This window comes from Coturnix japonica, chromosome 15, assembly GCF_054131305.1.
Source record: "Coturnix japonica strain WE chromosome 15, WE-NBRP24, whole genome shotgun sequence".
In the NCBI taxonomy this organism is placed as follows: domain Eukaryota; kingdom Metazoa; phylum Chordata; class Aves; order Galliformes; family Phasianidae; genus Coturnix; species Coturnix japonica.
The window spans coordinates 13,100,239-13,125,859 of record NC_140677.1 but is presented as its reverse complement, the minus strand read 5'-3'; the positions used below and the strand labels follow the sequence as shown (position 1 = coordinate 13,125,859).

At 39.2% G+C, this 25,621-nt stretch overlaps 1 protein-coding gene across 3 annotated transcripts in view; it reads right to left on the bottom strand.

Moving 5' to 3' along the window:
- Positions 1 to 25,621, bottom strand: part of FAM120A (family with sequence similarity 120 member A) — a 46,165-nt gene that overhangs the window by 15,514 nt on the left and 5,030 nt on the right. For 2 of the 3 annotated variants that reach the window (XM_015874768.3, XM_015874771.3), the window contains exons 3-11: positions 21,375 to 21,457; positions 13,951 to 14,079; positions 13,380 to 13,476; positions 12,210 to 12,310; positions 11,661 to 11,944; positions 10,265 to 10,352; positions 8,806 to 9,030; positions 5,977 to 6,151; positions 603 to 852 (exon numbers count right to left, since the gene is read on the bottom strand). In XM_015874768.3, coding sequence (XP_015730254.1) covers positions 603 to 852; positions 5,977 to 6,151; positions 8,806 to 9,030; positions 10,265 to 10,352; positions 11,661 to 11,944; positions 12,210 to 12,310; positions 13,380 to 13,476; positions 13,951 to 14,079; positions 21,375 to 21,457 — 1,432 coding nt within the window. The remainder of the gene's footprint in view (positions 1 to 602; positions 853 to 5,976; positions 6,152 to 8,805; positions 9,031 to 10,264; positions 10,353 to 11,660; positions 11,945 to 12,209; positions 12,311 to 13,379; positions 13,477 to 13,950; positions 14,080 to 21,374; positions 21,458 to 25,621) is intronic. The other variant, XM_015874770.3, reaches the window with a different exon arrangement.

The window sequence follows — 25,621 nt, the reverse complement described above, 5'->3', positions numbered from 1 at the left end:
TCTCCTGTGTAATAAGTTAGCTTGTAAATCTGGCTGAAGCCAGGGTTATTCATACTGAAACAATAACACCTTCCCAAAAAGATCATCTTTCATTCCTAGTTCAATTAACAGAGCCCATATTTTGAATCTTGTCATCTTCTCTTTAATACTATACTTCAAATGCTGGTTATCACCATCTCAACCAGATGAGTAACTATACCACAGAGAACCTGACAGAGCATCATTCACACAAACTTTCCATCCCAACAAGCTGCTATGCAGCTGTTCTCTGAAAAGCTCACTCTTTCACTTTACAGCTTCATCAACCTAAGATGCCAAATGTTTGGCTTTTTTTAAGTCAAAACCTTGAGTATAGTAAGGGTAAATTAATTCAAATGCTACAGAGGTCTCTTAGCAACACAAGATTTTTTCCTTCTTCAGCTCTCTAGAGAGTGAAGAAAGAAACCTTGAAGGATACAGCACGCTTTCAAGACTACCAAAAGTGATGCTCTACAAATGAAACAAGAACCTTCTTCCGAAGTTACAAGTGTTAAATGTATCACAGAGATTAACAAGCACAGTAAAAGTTATTTTGTTCTGTTTTACCTTCAGGTAACACTGACCTTAGTACACAACAAAGCACCATAAGATGAGTGGGCACATTAGTTGGATTGAGCATTGCTGGTGTATCTGATCTCATACAGGCCAAAAATGCCCTCATTCTTCGGTTCTTGTCTTCTACTGCTTTCCCCAGCCACAGCTTCTTCAGATTAGGACAGGTCCATTCCCTGAAGGCAAGTGCTTCCACCAGCTCAGGGGTTTGTGGAGACTTTCCTTTGTAAGCAGCCCATTCCTTAATTATCACTGGTGAAACTATAAAGTTAAAAAGGTTCACAGATTTAAAACCTTGTACACAAAAGATTCTGATCCAAAAAGTATCCCTTGGACACTGCTCTGGATCACAATCACACACCATTTCTAATTGCCATCACTTACAAAATAAGTACATGCAACCAAGAGTATGCTAATAACATTACATTAATAATTCCAAGTTGATATGCAACATAGAAGATATGCATATATTTTCTAAAAGAGAATAATTTGAAAATGCAACTTTCCCCTAAAATACCTGAACCATCGATTAAAAACCAACAGATGCAATAAAAATGAATAGTGTATCAATCGAAATATTTTCCATTTGTAGTCTTTTAGGAACAATATGATCCTACTTGAATACGACCTACTACAGGCCATGCTTGCCTGTAGTTCAAGTACTGCAGAGGAATTAAATCTCAAAGATGGGTTTTGGGTTTAACTAGTTGGGTTTATTTAACCTAAAAAAAATTAGAAAACAGTAATTTACAGAAGCCTTTGGTAAAAAGCAGTGCTGTAAACTAAGAGGTTTCTGTTCTTGTGCGCGCTTTGCTCTCATCTACAAAAACAGTGTTCGATTCTACACAAGTGCTAAAGCATCTTCCCTTTTCATGTTGAAGACAACTAATCCAGAACAGGAGTTTAAAGTTAAGACTGACATGATATCTTTGGCCTTGGAGTGACCCCAAGTTTGACACAGCCCAAAATTTGTTTGCACTCTTCTTAACTCAGAGCCCAGTTATGCAGTGTGGAAAGGATTCAAGGAGCTTGTTAGTGAAGCTTCAAGTTACAGCCCAGAGAAAATGCTTCACTAGTGAAGCAGTGCATGAGACCAGACCAGCTCTTTCTGCTGGAAACCCCTCCTTTACAGATTGAGAAAAGAATACTGTCAGTGCAAGGATAATTCTCACAGCTACACAGTCTCCATCAGCAATCAGACATCAGCCTTGCACAGGGTCTTATAATTAGGGGCAGACAAACCATGGCAGAGGCCATGACCTGGATTTAAAAAGAAGCTCCAGACCATCTTAAAGCAATCTCTCCTGCTTTTCAGGACTAGAACTACTACTGTAGCATTACAGCTACACTTCACAGACATCACACTAAGTTTTACAAAGACAACGTGCAGCAGTGAAAATAAATATGCTGATATATTTAGTTGGTAGCCTCACTACAAAATCATGTTCTATTTTGGTTGCTACCAGATTTTATATGCTGCTAAGCTATTCAAGATGGGCTTTACCAGCCAGCAGAGCAACTCTGTTATTTGTACAGGCTCTATCAAACCAGTGTTTACTTCTTGCTTAGGCCTGGGACAGCAAACATGAACACATATGATGCACCTTCTGGAGGCTTTCAAATACAAGGACTACTCCAAAAGTAGTGCTTCCTATTTTATGATGTGGGCCCAGGATGTCAAACGTAGATGTTGGTCATATAGCATATATTTTAGGAAAGGTAACCACTCTTTCTGGAGAACGGCTTAGTGGCAAACAGCCTCCTGGCTGTGAATGATGGGAAGAAGGAATTATAGTTGTATCAGCTGACAATTAGTTGCAGTACTGTTCACTCAAATTTAACATTTAACAGATGAATGTAGGACTAGTTCATATCTACTTATTTCTCCAGAGCATTTCTTACACATTGGCAACTTTGTACTGGGACTGCTGCCAAAAACACCATCTTCCTCAACTGCTCAGTATCTCTGTCCTCAGAAGAACGTTTTGTGTTTTCCTTCCAGAACTTCCACTTTATGATAAGAAACGTCTACCCTGAAGATGACACGAGCTACAACAAACACTCGGGATAAATGCACGTTTAGTCACAACACGACAGAACTAATTATACTGTTTTTCACAATAAATTTCCTCCTGTTGCTGATGAGTAGATCTGAATACTCACAGTAGCCCAAGGAATGGTACAATATACTGATGTCTGCTTTGAACATCACCCTCAAGACACTTGAAGGTCAGTCTAAGTGCAGAAGTTCAACACCAACCTACACTGAGGTAACCTGCTTGATAATATGATTATATATAATATACATGAATATCACAGGCTCCAAAGTCATAAGCAACAGCATCCAGCATTCTCCAGCTGTATGTTAAAACCTTCACTGCTACCTGTGACTCAAATGTTTTCTGACAAATTCTGACTCAGATGTTCTCTCATGAAATTACAGAACAGGGCAATCACCGACAGCATGAGGTTTATCAAAGTCATGCACCAGTTCTGCACCTGGGACAAGGCAACCCTGGCTGTACATACAAGCCATGGGACAAGAGGCTGCAGAGTAGACCCATGGAAAAGGGATCCATGGTTCTGGTAGACAGCAAGTTGAATCTGAATCAACAGTGTGTCCTGGTAGACAAAAGGGCCACCCAAATCCTGGGGTGGATTAAGCCCAGAAGATGGGGATTCACTTTCATCAGAGGGCAGTGGGCATGGAACAGACTGCCCAAGACTGTGGGCACAGCCCCAAGCTACAAGGGATCTGATGAGCCTCATAAGTCCCTTTTGACTTAGGATACACTATGATCCTGTAATATTCTCTTAGCATTTTTTTTCCCTCCACAAACTGACCATGAGATGTGAAGTACTAACACCTTCAGAAAATGAGACAGCTAATGCGGATTAATCAAGACTCTTTTAACCTCATAATCTTCATTGAAAGTGCAGCTGGAGCAAAGCATGTTTGATTTTGCAAAAGGGCAATTGCTCAAGATACGATTTTCCTTTTGGCAGAAACAGTGTCAGCTGAGTACATCCTTGATGGAGAACAGTATATCACAAGGTGGCTAAGCTTAAAATAACAAATCCTCAGATCCAAGCAACAGTAACGGCAGCTTGTACAAGTGTGCATTTCTCCAGAGTGGAAGGGGCAGATGGTTTCAGAGCTTGAAAAGAAGAGCAAGTCAGACACTTTGACTACCTCCTCTCACAAGCACAGGAGCACAGCCAATGGCATGCCCTTGGCACTAGAAGCACAATGAGAGATGTTGCAGTTCAGCTTTTCACATCCTCTGGGAGCAGACATGAGAAAGTGTCCAGAAAAGGCGTTACTTAGCAGGCAATTACTACTAAAAAGCCTCACTACTTCTAACAGATCTGTTGTTTCTAATTGACTTTTCAACTGCATAAAAATAATCATGATTTAAAAGACAGAAAATATCTATTCGACGACAGGTCAATTCTCTTACTGTCTGTGTATTTGGTAATAGTACTGACACCCCAAATTTATTCTGCACTTTTCACAGCTTCCTCTAATCCTCACAGACAGTAAACCTGGAAATTATTTACATACAATATGTTGCCAGTGCTATGGTTTGTACAACTACAGAATTTTTGATGTATTAATAGAATCAACTGCCTACATAAACATAGAGACAACACACATCATTTAGAAATTTAGTTCTCTTGATTGTTCTGATTTCTGCCAATTACTCTTTCATATGTACTTGTTTTTAGAGAGCAGCAATAAAAGCAGAATCACAATCATCTGTTCACTATAGCCTGTGTTGTAGCCCTAAGAGAAGTCAGTAGGAGCTACTGAGTGTGATACAGGATATTTGAGAAATCAGCTCTTGCTGTTTAGGATGCTGTTCTCTGTACCCTGCACAATCTGCTCAGTTCTTGCTGTTTTGTAACTGAGATGACCAAATTAAATGCATTCCTGTAACCTACTCCCTTTCAAACCGCAAGCTATTGTCTTAGCTAAAATCTACCTTTACCAACGATTGTAGCTTTGTGCTGAAACTACTCATGTTTGAGCAGATGTGCCAATTTTTGTTGGTTTCTTTTTCCCTTTTAAAGCATGGCCAGTTCTAAAATAGAAGTAGGTCAGGTAACTGAATGCGTCCTGCAATAGTATTTGCTGGAGCTGCTGTTACTAAACAAGGTTAGCAGGAGCTTTCTTAGTCTCCAATGAGAATAAACCTCTGAAAAGCAGCATAAATTAGAAGACAAATTAGATGGGTATCCCAATAGTCTACAGAGAACATTCCAGGTTTACAAGGAGAAATCATCCTGAAAAATCAAAGCAGACCTTCAGTAGTGAGTTACTTCACTACTACAAGTGCAGTAGTACACTTAAGGACAAAACTCTAATGAGGGCAAATAGGTAATGTAAGTAACTTCATTACTTTAATCCTGAAATAACCTCGCAACCTGAAATACTCTTATTTGAGTTAAAAGAGTTAAGCCTTTGACAATGTGTGATGAGACAACTGAATGGAGTGAATATTAATTCCCACAACATAACTAAGAGTAGAAGTTTTTCAATTGTTGTTGGCAGATTGCCACTTTCCTCATGAATATACACAACAACTGAATATTATTTTATACTTCAAGGCTGTGAATAATGCTTTTAGACATTCTCAATATCTGCTTTTTGCATTTTGTACAGACAGTAGACTTCTACATATGAATACGTACTTCTGCCGCTGCTATCCACTTAATGCTTCAGCACCGCTTTAACCTTTATAAGATGCTACTGTAAAGTTCAATCATTTCCTTGCATGCATTTCATTATAAATAAGTAAAACACTCCAGAATGAGTGGACTGAATTTTCTGGAAGTAATTCCTAGAAGCAGAAAACTTAAGAAGATAACTTCCAGATTAACATAAGGATTAACACTCGTCTTTTTGACTGAATCAGCAAAAAGATCTTTTGACAAGCCTGTTCACAAAGGTTTAGTCTGCTTTTATTTACAATCACACCTCATTTCTGCAGATTTTAAACCACATATTTATGTCAGCACTTGAAAGTTACTGCATAGAACTGCTCAGAATACAAATTTCCTCAAATCAGGATCTGACATGTATGCTGAAAATTCCATCAAATAACATTATTTGCTTCAAGCCTGAGAGCAGCTTGAACACACTAAAAAACAAACCCCGGAACTTGCTTAGAAAAGGGTAGTGCTTAAAGTTCTTAAGCTTCAAGAGACAACATCTCAAATTCAAAACATCTTCTATTATCCACGGATCAAATAAGCCACAAATTCCCCCAGTTCTATAGCTACATTCATGAAACCTTATTAACTATTCTCATTCAAATTACAGTACAAAGGGAAACATAGCAGAGGGGAAGAGCAATAAAGAATGGATTCTACAGTACATACATTCTGGTGGAAGTCTGTTCTTTCTAAAAGCGAGTCTTTCCGTTTTCTTTCTGCTTTCTGCCAAACTAAACAGGACTCCGTAAACATACTGACGAACTGGCCTATAAAGCAGAGCAGCAGGAGGCAGGTCTTTGTTGGCTTCATCTTCTATAGAAACGGCAATTTTGATTTCACCCTTTTCCATGAAAGAAATCAGAAAAACATGACACGTTAGAGTGAGCAAAAATGAAGTATTTAGGTATGCTCAGTAACTCAATCAAGCTCTAAAGCAAATCCCACCTTGTCAAGGACGCGATTCAGCAATAATACGGATCTTATGCATGTGAAGGTAACTCCAGACAAGGATTACCCTGTTGCAATCTACTTCCTTTCTGCCAGTAAATCTCTGAGCTCTGATTATTCCCATCACTTATGCAGTTTTTTTTTCCCCACCACACACTTGTTCTTTTTGTTTGGATTATCTAAATACTGATTTTTACATACAGATACTTCTGGGACCAAAACAGTATGTATGACAATAACGTAACGTGCCTATAGAAGTAAGACACTCAGAGCACATTTGAACATTAAATGCTAAAAATCAGCCTAGATTGAACATAGTCATTAAAAAAATATTCACGCTGCCTAAAAACACCAGTTGGAAGGTTTGGTGCAAGGATCTGAAACAGTACTGGGGGGGGATTCAGTGTGAAAAATAACATTAAGAGAAGGCCTGGCCAAACAACTGCAACTGGGGATTGTGTAAGTAATGTTGCTTTAGATGCGGGTAAAGCATTTTATGCTTTCTTTTTCAGAAACAAAACATGAAAAGACCTTCCAGCTCTCTTAAAATAGCAGCAATGTTCTGTATTTTCAGTATATGTGCATCCAACTATGCTCAGTTTTTCTTGGAAAACTACTCATTCCTATTGGTAAAGGTGTCAAGAATCAATACCTTTAAAAGCTTACTCAACATTCTCTTTTTTTCTGGCATCAGTGACCTCAACAAGAAACTTCTCTTAAGAACAAACCTCATCCTTTTCACCATCAATGTGGCTTCCTTTAGTGTTGTTCTTACATTGATGATATTCCCAAATAAACTCTCCAGTAAAGGGATGAGATACAGGGAAGCACTACAGCACTCTGTATGCTCAAAAGCCTTTATAATCAACATAAGCCAGATAAAATGCATAAACTGGTGGAAGCTGTAAACAGCTGTAGGTGTATATTTACACAGAAGTTACTAGCATGCTTCGACCTTTTTGTATCACTTTAGGTTACATAAAGATCTCTATTTTATCTGCACTATTAGATATATGGTTGAATTACTACAAAAAAGAGTTTATCTTGTATACAGACAACACTAAGTTAGCTATAAAGGATGTGTGAAAAGTTTCTCTATATGTTTAACAACAGCATAACACAGAACATCTTTGTGTGCCAATTTCTAAAGCATCTCAAAACCGTTCAAGGAGGAACCTGTCAACATTTTTTCTGGCACACTTGAGGTCCGCCAGTGAAATATTAAAAAACATTTCAGGTAGTAGATGAATAAAACCAAAAAGCAGTACTGATTCATTTGATTTATATTGTGACAGTCTCTAGATTCATTTCTTTTTTCTGCTAGGAGAAAATTCCCAACATTCAGGTGTTTAATTAGTTTCTTCTCATTTTGAGACAGGAAACGTCCAGCAGTATTTAAATGTACTAAGAGTTTACGGCTATACAAACTCTGAAACAGAGCTGCAATGGTCTTCACAGTTCCCTTGTTGCACTTTTCTTTGATAAACATGGGAAGTACAAGAACATGACAGCAATAGAAGGAAACCCAAACCTTTCCTTCTGTGCATTTCAAATTCCAGTCTACTGTCCTTATTGGCCTGAAATGGATTTTTTAAGACTAATGCAAATGACCAGCAGTGTGGACAGTGCCCTTCTGCTGTACAAGTATGTACAGTGAATGGGCCAGACGTACAGGAACCGGTACTAAATGCTTCGAACACTACAGTGGAAGAGGATTCATTGTTTTCTTCTGGGACTCTTCTGTTTGCACTCAGAAGGAACAATGAGGAGAACTCATCTCTTTTGGAACTCAAGTAAGTCAAACACAGGGCTGTGCAGAACACAGCTGCTCCACTGCTGTGATTCCTTCCACTACTTACTTTGGCAAGAAGCTGTCCCATTGCTTTTCAAGATGTTCCTATGTGGCCACGGATTTAAGACTTTTTTCTTCTTCCCACCCCCCCCAAACCCAACATACTGCAGAGAAAGCGGCCTAAGCTGTGTGGAAGTGCTTGCAGCTTACCTGGGATCTCAAGAATTGTACATAAAATAAATCAGTGACCAAAGAACTCATAGCATCATCAAGTTCTACAATTGCATTTTATGATTCAACAAAAGGGATTTATCACAGATGCTGTGTCTTTATTGGGGTTGGCTACTAAGGACAGGAAGGATTATATTATGAGGGAAAACAATCTAATTACTGTTTAATACTGAAACACCAAAGCACATGTCACACTCTAGAAATGGGCAATTAATACATACACACACGCACAAACATGGGTATGTAAAAGTATCAAAATAAAATACTAAAGTCAAAAGAAGTTGGTTTGTTTGTCTTTTTAAAATAAACAGTAGTAACAGTCACCTCATACCTACAGCAACAATATGTCAGCCCAGATCAGTGGTTAAAAATCAAGTGAAAAAAGTGCTAGAAACACTAAAATCAGACCAAAACTCAAAACTTAAAACAGGATGTAAAAGTACAAAATTATTTAGCCAGATACATAAGTGCAATTATCTTTACCAAAAGGTTATTTTATAGCACATAGTTTTAAAATGTCATACCTTGGTTAGGACATGAAAGATGTAGGGATACATTAACCCCTTCTTGTGCCTGTGTTCTGCCACTCTTAATACTTCAGGTGCTACTGGAGGTAATGGAGGGGTAGTAATATCCATGTGGTTTCTGGTGGGCATTGACAACAGGCATGGGATCTGTGGATTACTGGTTTGATTCCCTTTGACATCGGCTGCCTGACTTCCTGAAGAAGCACTAGAGGAACCTTCTGCCTATAACAGAACACACAACATCAAGCGCTTTTTAATGCATACAGAAGATCAGCCAATGGGGAAATAGTATTTTAAGAGTACATTTAAGCACACAATAAAAGAGGACGTTACTATAAGACTATATTTTGGAGTTGGTAGACCAGACTTTCAATTTAGGAAAGTGATAGTATATAGAATAAATGGTTAAAGCTTGTGGTACAGAATGCATTGTAGTGTGTACTCAAGAGATGGAACTGCCTTCTGCTACTGAGGGCTGAAGAAGTGGTTTGATATTCAAGAAAAGCATGTAAGTAAAACAAATTAAATTGGTTGCACTCAAGTCGGACTGCATGCATACATCTCCGGGAAAGTTGAATCACTGCTTACACAGCCCTAATTCTGCATGTACAAAGAGGCAGGCAGCTGTGCCCTGCAGCACGTCCCACCCGGCCATCACCCAGCTGGGGGAGCAGTGCCCTGCCAGCCGCCCCCATATCTGCTCTGCAGGGCAGCACTGTGCACATAGGGCTGCAGCCTGGGTGTGCCGGGCTCTGTGCATGGCCATGGCACAGACAAGAAAGGAATGCAATAGGTCACATTAGCATTTGCATATGGTGACTAATCCACAGGCAGATACAGTTATCGTGCGGGGCGTAGTCTGCAAAAATAATAAGCACCGATGGATGAAATCATCAGCTTGATATTTTAAGCACGAAGCCAAAATTTACTGGAATTTCTATACGAAAGGTACAGGGAAAATGCTTTGTTCTTCCACAGCACAAGTTATTTAGGATTGTTTTCTTCTTTGCTTTGATTTATTTAATTGTTTTTGAAACAAAAGCAATGGCTGGAGCACAGCTCCATCACAAAAATGCACAAGTACTGCATGCAAATGATCACAACATTCTAAGAACAGCTCAAAGTCATGAAACAGATCATCACGCTTTTCATTTGACAATGATTTTGTATCTGGAAGAAAATAAATAAATCAGATAATGTTAAGTCTTTAATAATGGTTTAATCATCCCACCTTCACTTAATTAAATAGCAATACATTGTAGCTAGTCCCATGGAGTTATTCAACACATTAAGTGCAAGTCTTAGCAAGCACTTGTAAAGGACTTCCACTCTTCATCTGAGCTTTAATACACCCATAATAGCCCATAGCTAATGCTTAAATACTGTGTTAGAGCTGCCCTCACTACAATGTAGGTTATGTGACACGAATGGAACTCCATTGTTCCGAAGGAATTACCTTTGTTTGGTCTCCCAGGTCTCCACGTGTTTGACTTTCTGACTGGGTTCCTGTTTTTTCCCAGCCGATTTTGTTCCCACTGACATGGCTGAAGGATAGCATAAAAAAAAAAAAAAACAGCATTAAAGTACCAGTTAAGATGCAATGAACCCTTGGTTGCTGTTAATCCAACAATTAACCAGAGAGGACTTTAAGGCACGCTGCGTATTAGAAAACGTCAATTCATAGATATCTAAGTTCCTTCAAGATCCCTACTTTTATTCATTTACACTATAACAATACTTGGATCATATTTCAAAGTAACAGGGAATCCTTTACAATGACTAAATAATGTTCGTGCAGGAAATATTCTTGATTGATCCTGAAATACCTGTCACCATGCCAAGTAATTTCCCTTGGTCAGAAGACTGCAAACAGTGATAATGCCTAGACTTCCATTTCCAAATTAATTCAAAATGTATTCCATAAAACTGTACTATAAGAAAAAACACTGAAAAATACTTTATATGTGTGTAAAGGGGGTAATTTTCCAGTTCCGCACTGCAAAACACATGATAACGTACTTAAAGTTGACAGACTGCATCAGAAAAACCAAGTCCAAACCACTGTAACTGTAGATATGTTCAGAATTCAGTATCAAGTAGAAGCGTATTTATACTATGACACACAATCCTTCAGAGGCTATCACAGACCTGCTAAAGCCACAGGTTTTGATTCTCACATTGTAAGCTACTACACCCAGCAAGACAAAAGGTGAACACAAACTGCCTCTGTTCACGTTTCCTTTTTGTAGGTCAGTAAGCAGTAATTACAAGGAAGTCTGCACAACTTTATTGCCAAGGACAGACATACGATCTAGTGGAAGTCTTAAAACACTTCTGCGGTAAACAAAGCGCATTAGTAGGAGAACAAAACCAATTTCACTGCAGCATAGTTATATACATAGCCTGTCAATGAGAGCTCTTAAGTCACAGCATCTCAGCTTTCTGACACTCACATCAAGTGTCTCTGCAAAACCACACTACCCCAAAATATTGGAAGTGCAAACCAGTTCTTAGCTACAGAAATTTTAATGAACTGCATGTGAGGCAGTATTTCTTTGATACAAAGAAAAGAACGGGGAGGTTTTATGACATTTATCAAAATCTCACTCCTTCCTTCTTTCAATAAAACATAAGACCAGAAGTGGAAAAATACTGAACGTTATTTGGTTTTGGATTCCTGCTCATTAAGGAACAAGGCGACAAGAGTGAACCATGGATATATTCACAGTCATAGTGACCTAACACTGTTTTCTGACAGCCTATCACATCGTTAATAAGCAGGTTTGGTTACTTTCAGGATACTGAACGATTTTGAAAATAAGAGCAGAAAAACATCCTTGTGAACAACTTACTTCACTGCACCTCCATTGCCTTCATCGTTGTCGGAGGAGGATGATGTAGAAGAAGCAGGAAAATAGGTTGAATCCACATGATTAGGGCTCCCACTCTGAGCTGGATTTATTGGAGAAGATCGTTCATACAATGGTGTATGTTTTCCTTCATGAGGAATGTTACTGTAGTTGTTCTGCTCAGAAAGATTTTTTCCACCTGTTTCCAAGGTGATGGCTGGCTCAGAGAGACTGTACGGGTACGGACCCTGACCTTGGGCACCACCCTGATTGGACATCTGCTGGGCCTAAAATACAGCAATGTTTATAAATAAAGGTAACTATAAGGATTCACTTCAAAAAGAAAACCAAAAACAAAAGCATATATTATTTATTCTAATGTGCACATGAAATCTCATCCACCTTGGGCATTCATCTTTATAGCTCCACGTTGAAAATGTAATCAGTGAACACACAGGCTAAAAAAGTGAGACATAGCCTTTCCCACCTAGATTTTAATTCAATGAGCATGATAGGTTTCTCTCAAGGAGAAGGGCAGAGAGATACACTTACCACAGGTTTTGCTTGTAGTGAGGTCTGTGGAATGTTAAGCATCTGAGAAGGAACATATGGTGGCACTATCCCAGGCATTCCAAACTGATTTGGTCTGGCTGCTGCATTGCAAATGGGGAGGAGAAATAACAAACAGGAGGAAAAGAAAACCACTCATGAAAACGCTCACTATTTATTTGACACAGTTTTTACCGTTTTTTTTTTCCTTTTGCTTTCATGGTTTATTTTTTCTTGTTCTGTTAGCAGTTCTCCACTATGTGAATCCTTAAGTGAATTTCATTCATTTTTTAACTCGTAATAGAAATATTCTGTAGCTTGTGAAGTCTGTTTTACCTGCCTCACATCCTCTCAACTGTTTTCCTCTCTCCCTACTGCACAATAATTTTATTCTACCTGGAAACAAAAGGAAGCTTTGAAGAAAAAAAGCCCAAGAGATGTGATAAGCAAGCAGCTGGCAAAAAACAACGTCATAAATACACGTAATACCAGCACATTCTATCACTTGAATATTGGATCTAGCATAGCCTTAATACACTTTTCACTGTAACTTTTTGAAAGCTTAAAAAAAAAGACCAAAAAACCCACAAAAGTAATAGCATACCAGTACAGAAACAAAATCTTTGGAAAATTCCAGCTCCAATTAAGATTTTAATGTTAAGAATGAGGTATATGTGCTAAGTGCTATGGTCACAAGGTTAGTTTGTAAACCTTGGAACAACCTGAGATAGGTATCAATTAGTCTCTATAGCTTAAGCACATGTGTTAGGACATCAAAATAAACCTAAGGCTTGGAAAGGATCTATAAAAAACATCAGGTATGTTCAGTGAGGAGTATGAAATGTATTGTGGAAAAGAAATTGTCTTCATGACTGGAAGTAGACACTGCTTTTCACTCATTGCCAGCACTACATTCTGATGCTACCTAATGCTTAGCCCTGACTCAGCAACAGCTAAAGAGGAAAGTAAGTTTAGGTTGTTACTCTTTCTAGTAGAAGAGAACAACCACTGCAAAGAACTTTTTCTGTAACATTGTACTCTAATGTTAATGAATATTGCCTGAGTGTATGTTTTTATAAGACCCTAATAATAAAGGAGGGTTATTACAACAATAACTTTGGGTTACATCAGGTTTTAGTTAAAGTGAGAAGTTTTATTTTCTTAATTACTTACCTATGTAATGTGGTGGATGAAATGGCATAGGTTTATTAGTTGCTGAGTAATAAGCAACTGCTCTCTTAAATCGAGTAACTTTGTCATCTGTTCTAGACTAAAATAAATAAATACAAAAAGAAATATCTATCAGGATCAGATCCAGGCATGGCATCTACAGGTAAGCACAGCACTGCAGAGTAGTCAACTACGGTCAACTATATGTGATTTATCACATACAGCATTAATGCCTATGGAGCCACAGAGACTCACCCTCACCAAAAACACTACGTCAGCCCCTGTAAGGATAAAGCTTGAAAAACACTACATATCTTCACATACACAAAGCCAGACTACAAAACCTCTTTGGTTATCAAGAACTAAACTTCAAAGCACTGTGACTATGTGTAATAATTTTTTCTTTCAAAAAAGCAGACAATTACATTAGGGTACCTACGACACTGCATACAACAACAGATTCCCGTATCTCCTGATTCAAGACCTTACTTTTACTGAATGCAATTGTGCAATGCGAATATAAGGCGCAATTGTTTAAAACAAACAAACAAACAATATTTTCTTCATACTTTACCTGTGAGTGCTGAAAAACGTCTTTTGCTATGGCATCCAAATCAGTGGTGTCCTGAATATTACGGACGTAGTCAGCTACAGCTTTGATCACTACGTCACAAGGTGGTAAAACTAACTGGTGAGCACGTACCTATGAAAATAAACACGTTGACATGAGATAACAGGGTAGCCCAAGATCCTTCACTTACACAGTAAAGAATTAACCCAACTGTCTACTGAAAATATATTGAACAAAGTCTACGTTGACAGATTTAGGAACTAAACATTTTGGGGCTTTGCACCTTGCTTTCAAAACTTCAAGTTAAATGATGACTTGTGTATTTCACATCTACAGTATATACATGTACATATGCATCTACATGTATGTAATAGAAACCTCAACTCTATGTAAATATTTGCTGCTTAAGTACCTGATCCAACAACAGGCAAGGTCAAGAACGCTAATTATTACACTGTTTTCCAGCTGGACATTTCCTCTAAAAAAAAATTCTTTAATAATATAAACGTATGCATTTTATATAGAGAGAATGAAAATAATTAATGTTCTATCCTCAGATGTCAGGTGTGTCTGACTAATTGTTCTGACTGCACAAGAAACATGCAAGTAAAAGTGTGCTAAAAATCTCCCTCAAGCTTATGACACTCCAGACCATACATATTTCTGTCTACAGAACCCAGAGTACAGCCTACTCAAGACCTTAGGAAAATAATGAATTCCCATTAATTCACTGGTCACCGACTCAGGCCACGGGTTTGAGAAGATAAGAATCGCTCTGGATGTTACAGCACAAGAACTCTGTTTGTAGTAAGAAGAAAGAGCTGGAAGAACTTTATGGGATGACTTCCAAAGCCGCTGCAGCTCCCACAGTTCAGCAGCTGACAACTGCAGATGGCTCCGCTGCTGTGCCAGAAAGTTTTAGACTCAGATCTTCGGCCTGAACCCTTCCAGTGTTCACATGGAGAAAGGAAGGAAACCGGATAGCCCTGGAAACCGTGGCCTTCCATCTCAACTCTGTCAATAGGCTCCTCTATATCTAGCATCCTGAAAATAGTCTGAGGATTATTCAGCATATGATCATGGGAATTACCTCTCTCATATGTACTGCATGATCCCGAACGGGAAGTTCAGGACAAGCAACCACCACAGCCCACTGTGAATTGAGAAGCTGGGAGCTGTGCTAGAGCTGCGTCTCAAGAGCTGCTCGCTGCAGGAAGGTTGCTGCCTTCCCACTGCTCTGCACAATGCGGGCAGAAGAAAGGCCTCAGCTCTGACTGCATGCCCTACATTTCAGGGAATGCCTAAGGAGCTTGTTAAGATGTCTGTCTGGAACCTCGTACAATTCCGGAGCACTCTATCAGTAGCTCCACGGGCAGCCAGGTTTTTAACTTTTAACTGCCCACTTCAAATGTATCGGCGACTCAAGATCTGAAAGGTCACAATTATTGCTTAAGAGTTCTAGTTTTTAGATACCAGAAAAGGCAAAAAATCCTTATGCTTGTGTTCTACAGAGGAACCATACTTTACTAAAAACACTGCAATTCAGCCTTGTCAGAAACGTTTATGCAAAACTCCTATTAACACTTCACTAGGTTTCACTCTGCAACTTGAAATCCACAAGTCCTCTTTATTTCATATGCAGTCTACCACATTACTTTCTCTCCTCTGCCTGTGTTGGATCATTTATTATGCACTCTTACACATCTTTAATATTTAGACCATGGAAATTTTGCTCAGATTCCCATTCGTATTAATTTTCCTCCCCTCATGTCTAGAAGTGTCAAGATATTCATTCTCTATCTGGGCATTCTCTGCCTGGGATGAGCCCTACATTTTCTAAGCCTGAATAAAGAACAGTCAGATTTAGTTTAGTCAGTGGCACAGCAGCTATTTTAATTATTCTTTTTATTTTTGCAGACAGTAAATTTAAATTTCCAGCAGCATGCAATCTGAATGTACAGAACAATCCCAAACACAGATCGCATTCACACATAAGCTTACAGGTAAAAATACTGATTGATAAGGGAATTCTGCTCCAATCTGCAAACAGAAGAAATAGCTTCTCTAATCTAAGCTGTTTTAGGAACACCTACCATTTTATTTGTACACATAACAACAGCACATTTCTAATGCAGCTGAATCACAACATGGCTGTGTCATGTTAGATGTGCTCTCTGCAGAGCACCTTGGAGAAATCCCACTTTACTGCCTAAGTGTTCCTGCAACGTCTGCTTCAAAATTCAGAGGGCAAAGAGAATAAGCAGTATCTTCAGGTTGATGTCATTTCCAAGATAGTAATATTCTTAAAACATTAAACAGTATCAAGAGAAGATACTGAGACACTCAGCTCAGACCGTGCAGGTCCAAAGCTCAAGTGAGACGAATTAAGGCTTACTATGCGTACCACAGCTGCTCTTAAACCAACAGCCTGAGGACTGCAGTGGGGCACACTCTTAACTCCTGATGTGAGACCTTCTTGAAGTACAGATTTACAGCACTACAGGTTCTGAGACATTTCAGACATCTGGTTTTTCTTTGCCTTTGTTTCAGAAGATTCCTGGCCCATAAGTGAGAACACCTTCAAAATGAAATGTCCTGTGAGCTCCCACAGAAGCCAAAACAGAGAAGCGGAGAAATGAGATCAACTTTCCTGTTATTAAGATTTCATGTTACAACTTTCCAGCAACCCAAAATTTCAGTTTTGCACTGGATCAGAAATGAGTTTCTAATCATGTGTGAATTAAAATGTAAGATAAATCTTCAGCATTTATTAGGCAGGTTACAGGAAACCTGTTAATGATTCAGACTTGCTGTCAGCTGCACTTAAAGATAACATCTTTTTAAAAAGCCTTGGATTTGACAAAAACCAACTTGCTAAACTACGTTATCAGAAGGAAAAAGGCTCACATATGTGGAACTCCACTGGATTATTAGGATACTGGAGGAAGCACTTAAGCTACGCTTGGAAAAACAAGAGCTGCCACCATCTCCTGGCCACAAAGCCTTTAAAGGCTAATCAACACTAGTACCAGCGCTTACTGTTGTGCCTGCTGGAAACATATTATCATTTCACATTTATTTTCAAACCACTGAAAAAAGTGACTTTGACTGCTTAGTTATTGTGAGGTGATGCACAGGGAACATTTTATACATAGGTAAGAGAAAAGGCTGAAGACCTGAGGAACGCAAGTTATCTGTGTTTTCTTATTTTTGTGTAGTAATTTCTACCGAGATCCCGTGCAAACTGTTTGCATCTTGTCTTGGCCTGTGAAAGTTACATACAAGGGAAGAGCGCAAGCATAAACTCAAGGGATGACACAGACACATAGGGTATAAGAGGATCTGCATGACATTCCTAAACAGCAGCATGAGCTTGAGGCCTGGGCTACCATCCAGGAAGACCTAGACAAGCGAGTGGAACAGGCCACCAGGAATCTTAAGCAAATCAACAAGTACAAAAGCAAGCACTGCACCTGGTCACTATGCAAGCTGGAGCTGCACTGTGAAAGCCTGAGACGAGCCAAAGGTGAGTCAGCAAGGCAGAGAGGAGAGGCCAGCTGGCACCAGGCCGGCATCCCAAGAATACAGCTAGCTGACCAGTCTTGGGAGCTCACTGTATCACCTCCCCAACAGAGCATTCAGCTTTGGGCTCTCAGTATGAGGGAGAGGTCAAGAAAGCTGAGCAAGCTCAGTTGAAAGCCATAAAGACTGTGAAGGAATTGGAGAGCTTGGTCTATCGGAAGAGGCTGAGGGACTGAGGCTTACTGAGCCTGGCAGAGGCAAAGCTTTGGGGGTACCTTGGAGCAGCCTTCCAATACCCACTAAAAGCTTATCAAAAGCATGGAGCCAGACGATGCATGCACTGCAGAAGGACAACAGATAAAAGGTACAGACAGACACAAGATGGGTCAAGCTCACATGCCAGGAAAAAACATTCTTCCCATGGGGATTGTCAGACTATGGAACAGGCTGCCCAGACAAGTTGGGCAATCTCCAACCACAGAGGTATTCAAGGCAAGTCTAGGTAAAGCACTGAGCAACCCGTTCTGACCTCAAATTGACCATGTTTTGAGCAGGAGTTTGGACTGGATGACCTCTCAAGGCCCTTTCCAGCCTGACTCACCACTGTGATGATCCTTCATGTTCAGCATGAGAACCCTTTAACCATATTTTAAAAGTAGCATCTAATCTGTAGCACTTCAAGCACCTACTTTGCTTACTAGTCTCCCTCTGGCAGACATCCTCTGAAGTCAACGGAGAAAGACAAGAACCCGGAGCAATTCACAGAAGCAGTCTAACCTGCATATTTCTGGATTGTCTTCTGGAAACATCTCTTTTTGTCCCTCCACTGAGCAGCCAAGGAGATTAGACAGATATTTTTGCTGGGTAAAAATAGATTTGATAAATTGTATGGTGGGCATATCAAGGACTTGCCGAAGAGTTCAGCAAATCCATCCTTTCAAATCCATCCTAACAGGAAGATAATCCATCACAAATGAAGACATCCACCTCACATAGTTTCACTGCATATTCTTCTTCCTCCAATGAGGCAAGTTAGCCAAGGCTTGTTTCTAAGATTACCTTTCCCTTGTATATACAAGTTTGCATTTCTTTGACGCTATGCTCTTCCAGATCAACACCAACTCATTCTAGAGATGAGAACTGTCCCTCATAATTCAACTCTGTTGCAAAAATAGATTGACTTTGAAGCTCCAGCCCGCAGCAAGCTTTCCAGAATGGGAAGCAATTTTTTTTTCTAGATCTCTCAAAATAAATCCTGAAGCACACAAATAAAACACAGTACAATGCTACAATTCCAGACCAGGCCTCGCAGCCAAGTTCTTGCTCAGGAATTCTAACGACTCTTCTCATTTCAATTTCAAGTAATCTCATTTAAGTTTGTCAGTAGAATTTCACAGTTGCTGCTGTTGGAGCCTAATAACAGGCAGGTACAGATGCTGCCATGTCACACTTAGGTTCATTTCCACTCTCTGCCAGACAAGCCAATTTTCCACCAGTGAAGACTGGTCATTTTATTCCACGTCACACTTGGTGAACTAGTAAAGCTTCTCTTTTAGGAAGAGTAACCATTCTGTCTCATCATAATAAAAGTCTGAGAAGGAATGAAAATAAATTGTATGTCACAGTCTGTCATAGATCTCACTGACAAGCAACTGATCAAGCACTAGGAACTGTAACTGTTAGCACCGATGCTCACGATCATACTTAGATATAAAAGATTAAAATATTTATGCAACAGTAAGATTTTTAAATACTAAATGAGCCGAATGAGGTGTGGAATAAGAGCCCCATGTTTGGAAAATTCTTAACAGAAACTCTAAATAGAGGCAAAAAAGCAAAATTTTATCATATAGGGCCTAACTCCTACCTCCTTCGAACTTTTATGACAGCCTGTGATTTTTTAACTGTACTGAAATTACTTCTTGCTCTTTAACTTATGGTTGACATAAACATGCCTCAAGTTTTATTGAACATCCATAAAATTTAGAAGCAGTGTTGTTTTCTGCACATCTGCAATTAACAAAAGCTATCTTCACAGATAGATGTAGTGACATCACATATACATCATATGAAATAAAATTCAATGAAGAACTACTGAAGCAAGTTATCATTTCAAACCATGAGGTACAGTTGAAACTGGAGCTAAAAAACCAAGCTGTTTCATGACCGGTAACTAATGGAAGACTGGTGTCCCTTCTGCCTCAGCCCAGCCTCTTTGACTCTTCTGACATGGTTATCAGTCAGGAGACAGTAATGCTGCAGCTCGTTTGGACTATGCATTTAATAATTGACCAGCCAGCTGCTGTGAAATGAAGCAATGTGTTGTGCTAGCTTTTTCCCCATCAGCAAGAGCAATAATTTGGGTCTTTTTCATCAATAATAGTGTATCAGTTTTCACAGAGCTTTCAACAGCCAGATGGGAACTGCCTTCAAATCTGATTATCATTGGTCAAGAGACTAAACAAAGGGAGGATTGCCCAAATCAGCCCAATGATCTCTAAGGAAACAAATTTCATTTCCTTAGGATGTCAGGTAAAAAACTCAATTGGTGCTTTCACTGAAAATGTAAATGCAAAAACAAAGATGACAAAGTCTAATTTGCATTCTGGTAGTGTAACTCGGTAAGCATTTAGAAGGGTTTTCAAAAGATCTCTGAAATCATACTCCAGTCCTCCTACAATATAGATCTACTCTGCCTGAAACTCAGGAAAGTACCCTACACAGCTGAAAGTTTTATCAAGCACCATGAGAGAAGTCCTACACTTTACCCATCCTAACCAAAAACAATACAGGACCAATCCTTCGTTCTTTCATTTTTTCACCTCAAATATCGGAAGGTTGTGGCAAACATGCCTGTTCGCACTGTTTTATGATTACAATGTGCTGACACTCACCTTCCTAAAACCAGGAGCAGGAACAAAAAAGGGGATGAGTGTAAAATCAAACTGTCACGGCTGTTTGCTCAGCAATGCATGTGAAAACCTTAAAAATTCTGCTAAACATCTTCAATCTGTTTTTAAGTTCTACCTTGAGCAAAATAAGTTTAATTTTTTTCAGTGCTCAAGAAACATTAGGAGCGTCAAGGAAAAAGGCTTATAGCACTTACAAAAAGCACATTCATTTGTTACATAGAACACTTTGGGAGGAAAAGATATGTCTGCTGTGGAAGAGAGAAAGAAAGATCACTATTACTCCATCCTCCAGTGTGTCCACATTCCCTCTTATAGCTTCTTGGCAGATGCACAAAGCAGGTTTGATGAAGCAGCAGAACAGACATACTGTAAACTAAGAGCATCAGACAAGCTACTCTCCTCAGAAAAAAAAAACCAACAAAAAACCTACTGAAGTCAGATCACACTGATTTTCTTGCACAACCAACACCAGTATATTTTACACCTTAATTTGACAGGTACAGTTAACTGACACACAAACTTGGATTAGCTGAATATAATTTAGTAGGAAGATACCCTGCTAATTATTTTTGATGGTTGAAGAACATGACTAGAGTAAAAAACTCTCTAAAAAATAATAAATAAATAGAGAGAAGCTACATCTCTAAGTGAAACCACATAGTGAAACAACTGGGAGTACAGCTCACATAGCTGAAGGGCACTGAGGGAGATCACAAAGGCTAAGTTTAGCCTGGTAAGGCTAATCACCCCAGGTATCATCTGCAGTCAACAGATAGGAACACCAGAGAGTGACTGAGAACAAGAGCTTTGCATAGCTGCAGTGACTCAAAAATCTGTGTGAGCCATGCAGGCTAACCTGAGCCTTTCTGAATAAGCCTCCCCTTGGTCTTTATTGTACTAGCAAAACACTTCAAGTATTAATCTATTACGCTGCTCTGATTAACTGTCATGACTGATTTTAGCTTAATTGCTAGCAGTTACATAAAACTGTACCTTAAGTGAAGCTAGTGGATGTTCTGGACCAAGTAAACTCCAATGAAATGAAGCCAAATCTTCATCAGGTAGAATATGATTACCTAGGAAAAACACAGAGCTTTATTTCAGAAGCAAACCTTGAAATTTTACACGCTGATTCTACATGTGGCAAAACAAATCTGCAAGCAGTCCTCAGTTCCCAATAAATACGCTTACCAACGTAAGAGTAAACCCACAGGCATCTTTGTGTTACTCAAGAAAAGCCTCACTAGTACAGCCATTCCCACAAAACACACTTCCCTCTGTCTAAGGAGCACTGTTCAGGAAACCCAGGTCACTTAGAGAAGAAATGGAGCCAACCACAACATACGGCATCTACCTCCTCTGGCACATCTTATCAGAGGATTCTTAAAAGGCTTTTGTAATTGGGGTGCGGTGGTGCATGAACACACACTGCTGCTCTCCCAGAAGTCACAAAGCCCATCCTGCACCCCAGCACATGCTGTTAGCAACAGACATCAGAGCTGCTGCTCCATGACACAGCAGACATGTTCATCTAGCTCTCAGGAACGCCAGCAGCTCCACTAACACTTCGCAGGTTTCCAGTCCCTGAAGATTCTTTTGCTGACCTGCCAAGTCAGACAAGAGCCTGGGCTGATGGCACTGAATTGATTAGTAACTTCCTTATTTGCTCCAATGAGCAAAGATGACAGCTCTAACTACCAGACTGTTCACACCACATGGAAGATCACTTAAAAGATTGTTTTGTTTCACATTATGTTCATTAAAAAAATCTTAGAAGGGCACACTTTGAACATGTGAACTAATTGAAGGCTAACTAATCATGCTCTGACAGTTCAGTGTCTGTGACTCCAAACTTCATAAAGAACAAGACAGAAAGTGTTGTTACACTTTTGGTAGAAAACTTACAAACACCCTCAAAGCTTCGTTTTGATTAAGCAGCAGATGAGCAGTGAATGTATCATATTCATTGCTGTCAATACACTTGCAGGTGGGATGATTTGGGGTTATTTTTCTGCATTTCAGTTTGGACAATATCTCAAACTCTCCCTTCACTCAAACAATGCAACCACAACAATTTTCTTAATATTTCGCCTGGAAAATATCTAAATTTGCTTTTAATGTGAAAATTAAGGAAACTGTCCATTGCCTGGTAGAGGATATATTTTAGAGAGGGAAGTCTTGTCCAATCAGTACTTCACCTCTTCCTGAGGTCTCCACCAGGAAGACATTGTAATCTTTACTCATTAGGAACTAAACTTGAAACTCACCTCAGAAAGATTCAACAGGTTTGTCTGTAACAGCCACATTCTTACTAATCTAATCAAGGTAAGATAAGACAGCCATCATAATGCAGGTCTGAGAAAAATCAATCACAACTGGACCATGACACAGTTCTGTACTAACTAATGGCAACTCCTGCAGATTCTAAGATTATCTTAAAATAGTCAGGGCTTCTCTCCCTTCTACCAAAGCTTCAATCCTGTTTGGTCTCCATCTGTCATTTCAGTTAATGCCATCCTCTCAAACACACATATTTGACAGTCGGACCACTCGATCAATTCTCACAATGCAAAAGGTTTTGGAATTCAATATGCTGAAGTGCATCAGGGCCTTCCATGCTTAGGTCATAGGTGATGCTGTACTTACCTTAAGTGGGGTTCTAAAACTTTACTGAGAAACAGATTGAGCCTACACACCCAGACACATGTTACAAAGTACTGCCACAGCGGGAAAGAGATCAACGTTATATAAGCAACCTCTATTTCTTGACCTGGCTGAAACAACCTCAACATATATTGATTTTTCCCATTTTAATGGCTTATTATAGTGTATGCCTTAGGTTGTTTTATTTTTTTGTCTGTTTGTTGTTTTCTTTTTTAAGCAATTAGAAACTAATTAAAACTGCTGCCCTTTTGAAATAGTTCACTGGTGTACACCCCTAAACCTCACGCTGCGTTTGTTTTTCTTTATCACTCCCCCTCACCTTTGCTTTGGTTTGTTTTTTAAACAATTCTTAGATACCTGAATCTAAAGTTACAAAAGAACCAAAGTCAACTCCCTGTTTACATCAACAGGGATTGGGACAGAACTCTATGTAAGTAAATTCTCAGCAGGCACATTATCCTGGTCACATTATAACTAGGACTGACAAGGATGCTCTTATGTAGTCAGACCTGTAAAACCAATTTTGAATGGATAGCTGTAAGAAGGAAAAACCTATTAGAACTAACATACAAACCTTTCCTTTTAATATCTGCCTGGTTGGTTCATTCACAACAACATTTAGCTGGATACTCACATATGGGGATGGTATCCAGAAATGTAACTCAATCCCAAAGAATCTGCTATGAAGAATGTTTCCTTTTACTGCCCATTTAGGTGTCCTTTCACATGCCCCTCCTACTGTTGAACGTTTGGCAAAATCCTTCAAGACTTTTCATCTCTTCCATACCCCAAGGCTCACCCTTGAAGTTAAGGACAAAAAAGTATCTGAAAACAAGTAGTTGAGTTGTCTCCACACAGGGAAAGTGATTTGCAGACCTGAAGCTGAATACCAGTAGAGCTTTTCTGCCAGTTCTGTTCATCACTAATTGTTATTAAGTGTTAAACCAGCAGCTTTGCTGCTGTTACTTCAAAATGCATTAATTTATTCCAAACCAAACCACCAGCACCAGCAGTAGTTTGGGTCGTCATGGCCAGAACTGAAGAGCATACACCTTTCTGTGTAATCAAGTGCTCTGTTGTACTCCCCCATTGTGCTTTTCTTCATTCTACTTACAACAATCAAAAGACACCCAAAGATGCCATGGGAGCAAAGGCAGAATAGATGTTCAAGCCCTCAGATTATATATATATATACACACACACATAAACAAATAATAGATCTGAATAAGCTCGCCTGCTTAACATGTTTCACACTACACACAATTATGTGCAAAAAAGCATTCAATATTTCATTAAAAAACTAAGTTACTTTATTCCTAAGGATGTCGAAGTTGAGAAACATTGCTGGTGCTTCAAATCAAACAGTATCTGTTTGTTGTAAGCTTATACAAACTCTGTTTATATCACCGAATACCTACCTTTCATAACATTCACTAATATACCAAATTACTCATCACAGTAAGAACTCTGAATATCTCCTGTTCTAGCTTTGTCTTCCAACAATGTTGTTCTATTTTGCTTACTCATACTGAGTGCACACACAAAGCTCAACTTCTATCCGAACTGCTTTCTGAACCTCTGTATTGATATGCAGAAAAACATAAATCTACACAATGTCTCTACCAATGAATGAGCCCAGCGCTTTTTTCCTCTTACAAGCAAACAGAAATATTTTGCCATGCAAGAAATCAAGAGACAATATTCGGAAGCTTCTTCGAGAAGATTTCAAAACCTTCCAAAAAAGAAAAGTTACCAGTATATTTTTTGCACAACATTTAATGAAACATGGCTCGACTGGCCAAGCAACTGTAAGGCTCTCACAAGTTAAAACAACATCATTAACACATACTTCACATTAATTCTATAAAGCGTATCTGCAACTGTGAAACTGTTTTTCAAACAGTAATTCTTACTCACTGAATTGGCATTCAACAACTTATTTATAGAAGCCAAAACAAAGCCCAGCAATAGTAGTGTGCAGTGTAATTTACGCAGCTTTTCTTTTTAAGCTGTAGCTCGGCCAATCATCTGCCACTCTTCCCCACAGCCAGGAAAGCAGGTAACCACTCTCAATAGGAAAAAAATCATACTAAGAAAACCCAGCTCCAGCCAAACACCTGCAGCTTTCTGCTCTGAGACACGGTCCTTCTTTCCCTTCCATGCAGAAAGTACCTGCCTGCACTAGAAACAATTTAATATTAAAGACTATTAAAATATCATTATGCTAAGGCAGTATCACGTAAGCCTCTCTCATCTGCAGCTTTCAGCTAAGACTTATGGTTGCATCATGCACACACACCAAAATACAAAGTCAGTGAGAAAACAAAATGAAAATCCAGTTTGCTTGACTTCTCTGTTCAATTAGACACGATCAGCAACACTCCGTGCTTATTAACCCAAATGAAGTCAGACTACTCTAAGAAACAAATCTTACTAGTTTGAGTGAACTCTATTAGCCATTAACTCATTCTTCCACCTGAGACCGCCTGACCAACAGCTATGCCACAGCACTGCAGTGGGAATACAGCGTGTTAAAACTGCCCCATTTCAGCAAAGATGTGAAACTCAACTTAGTC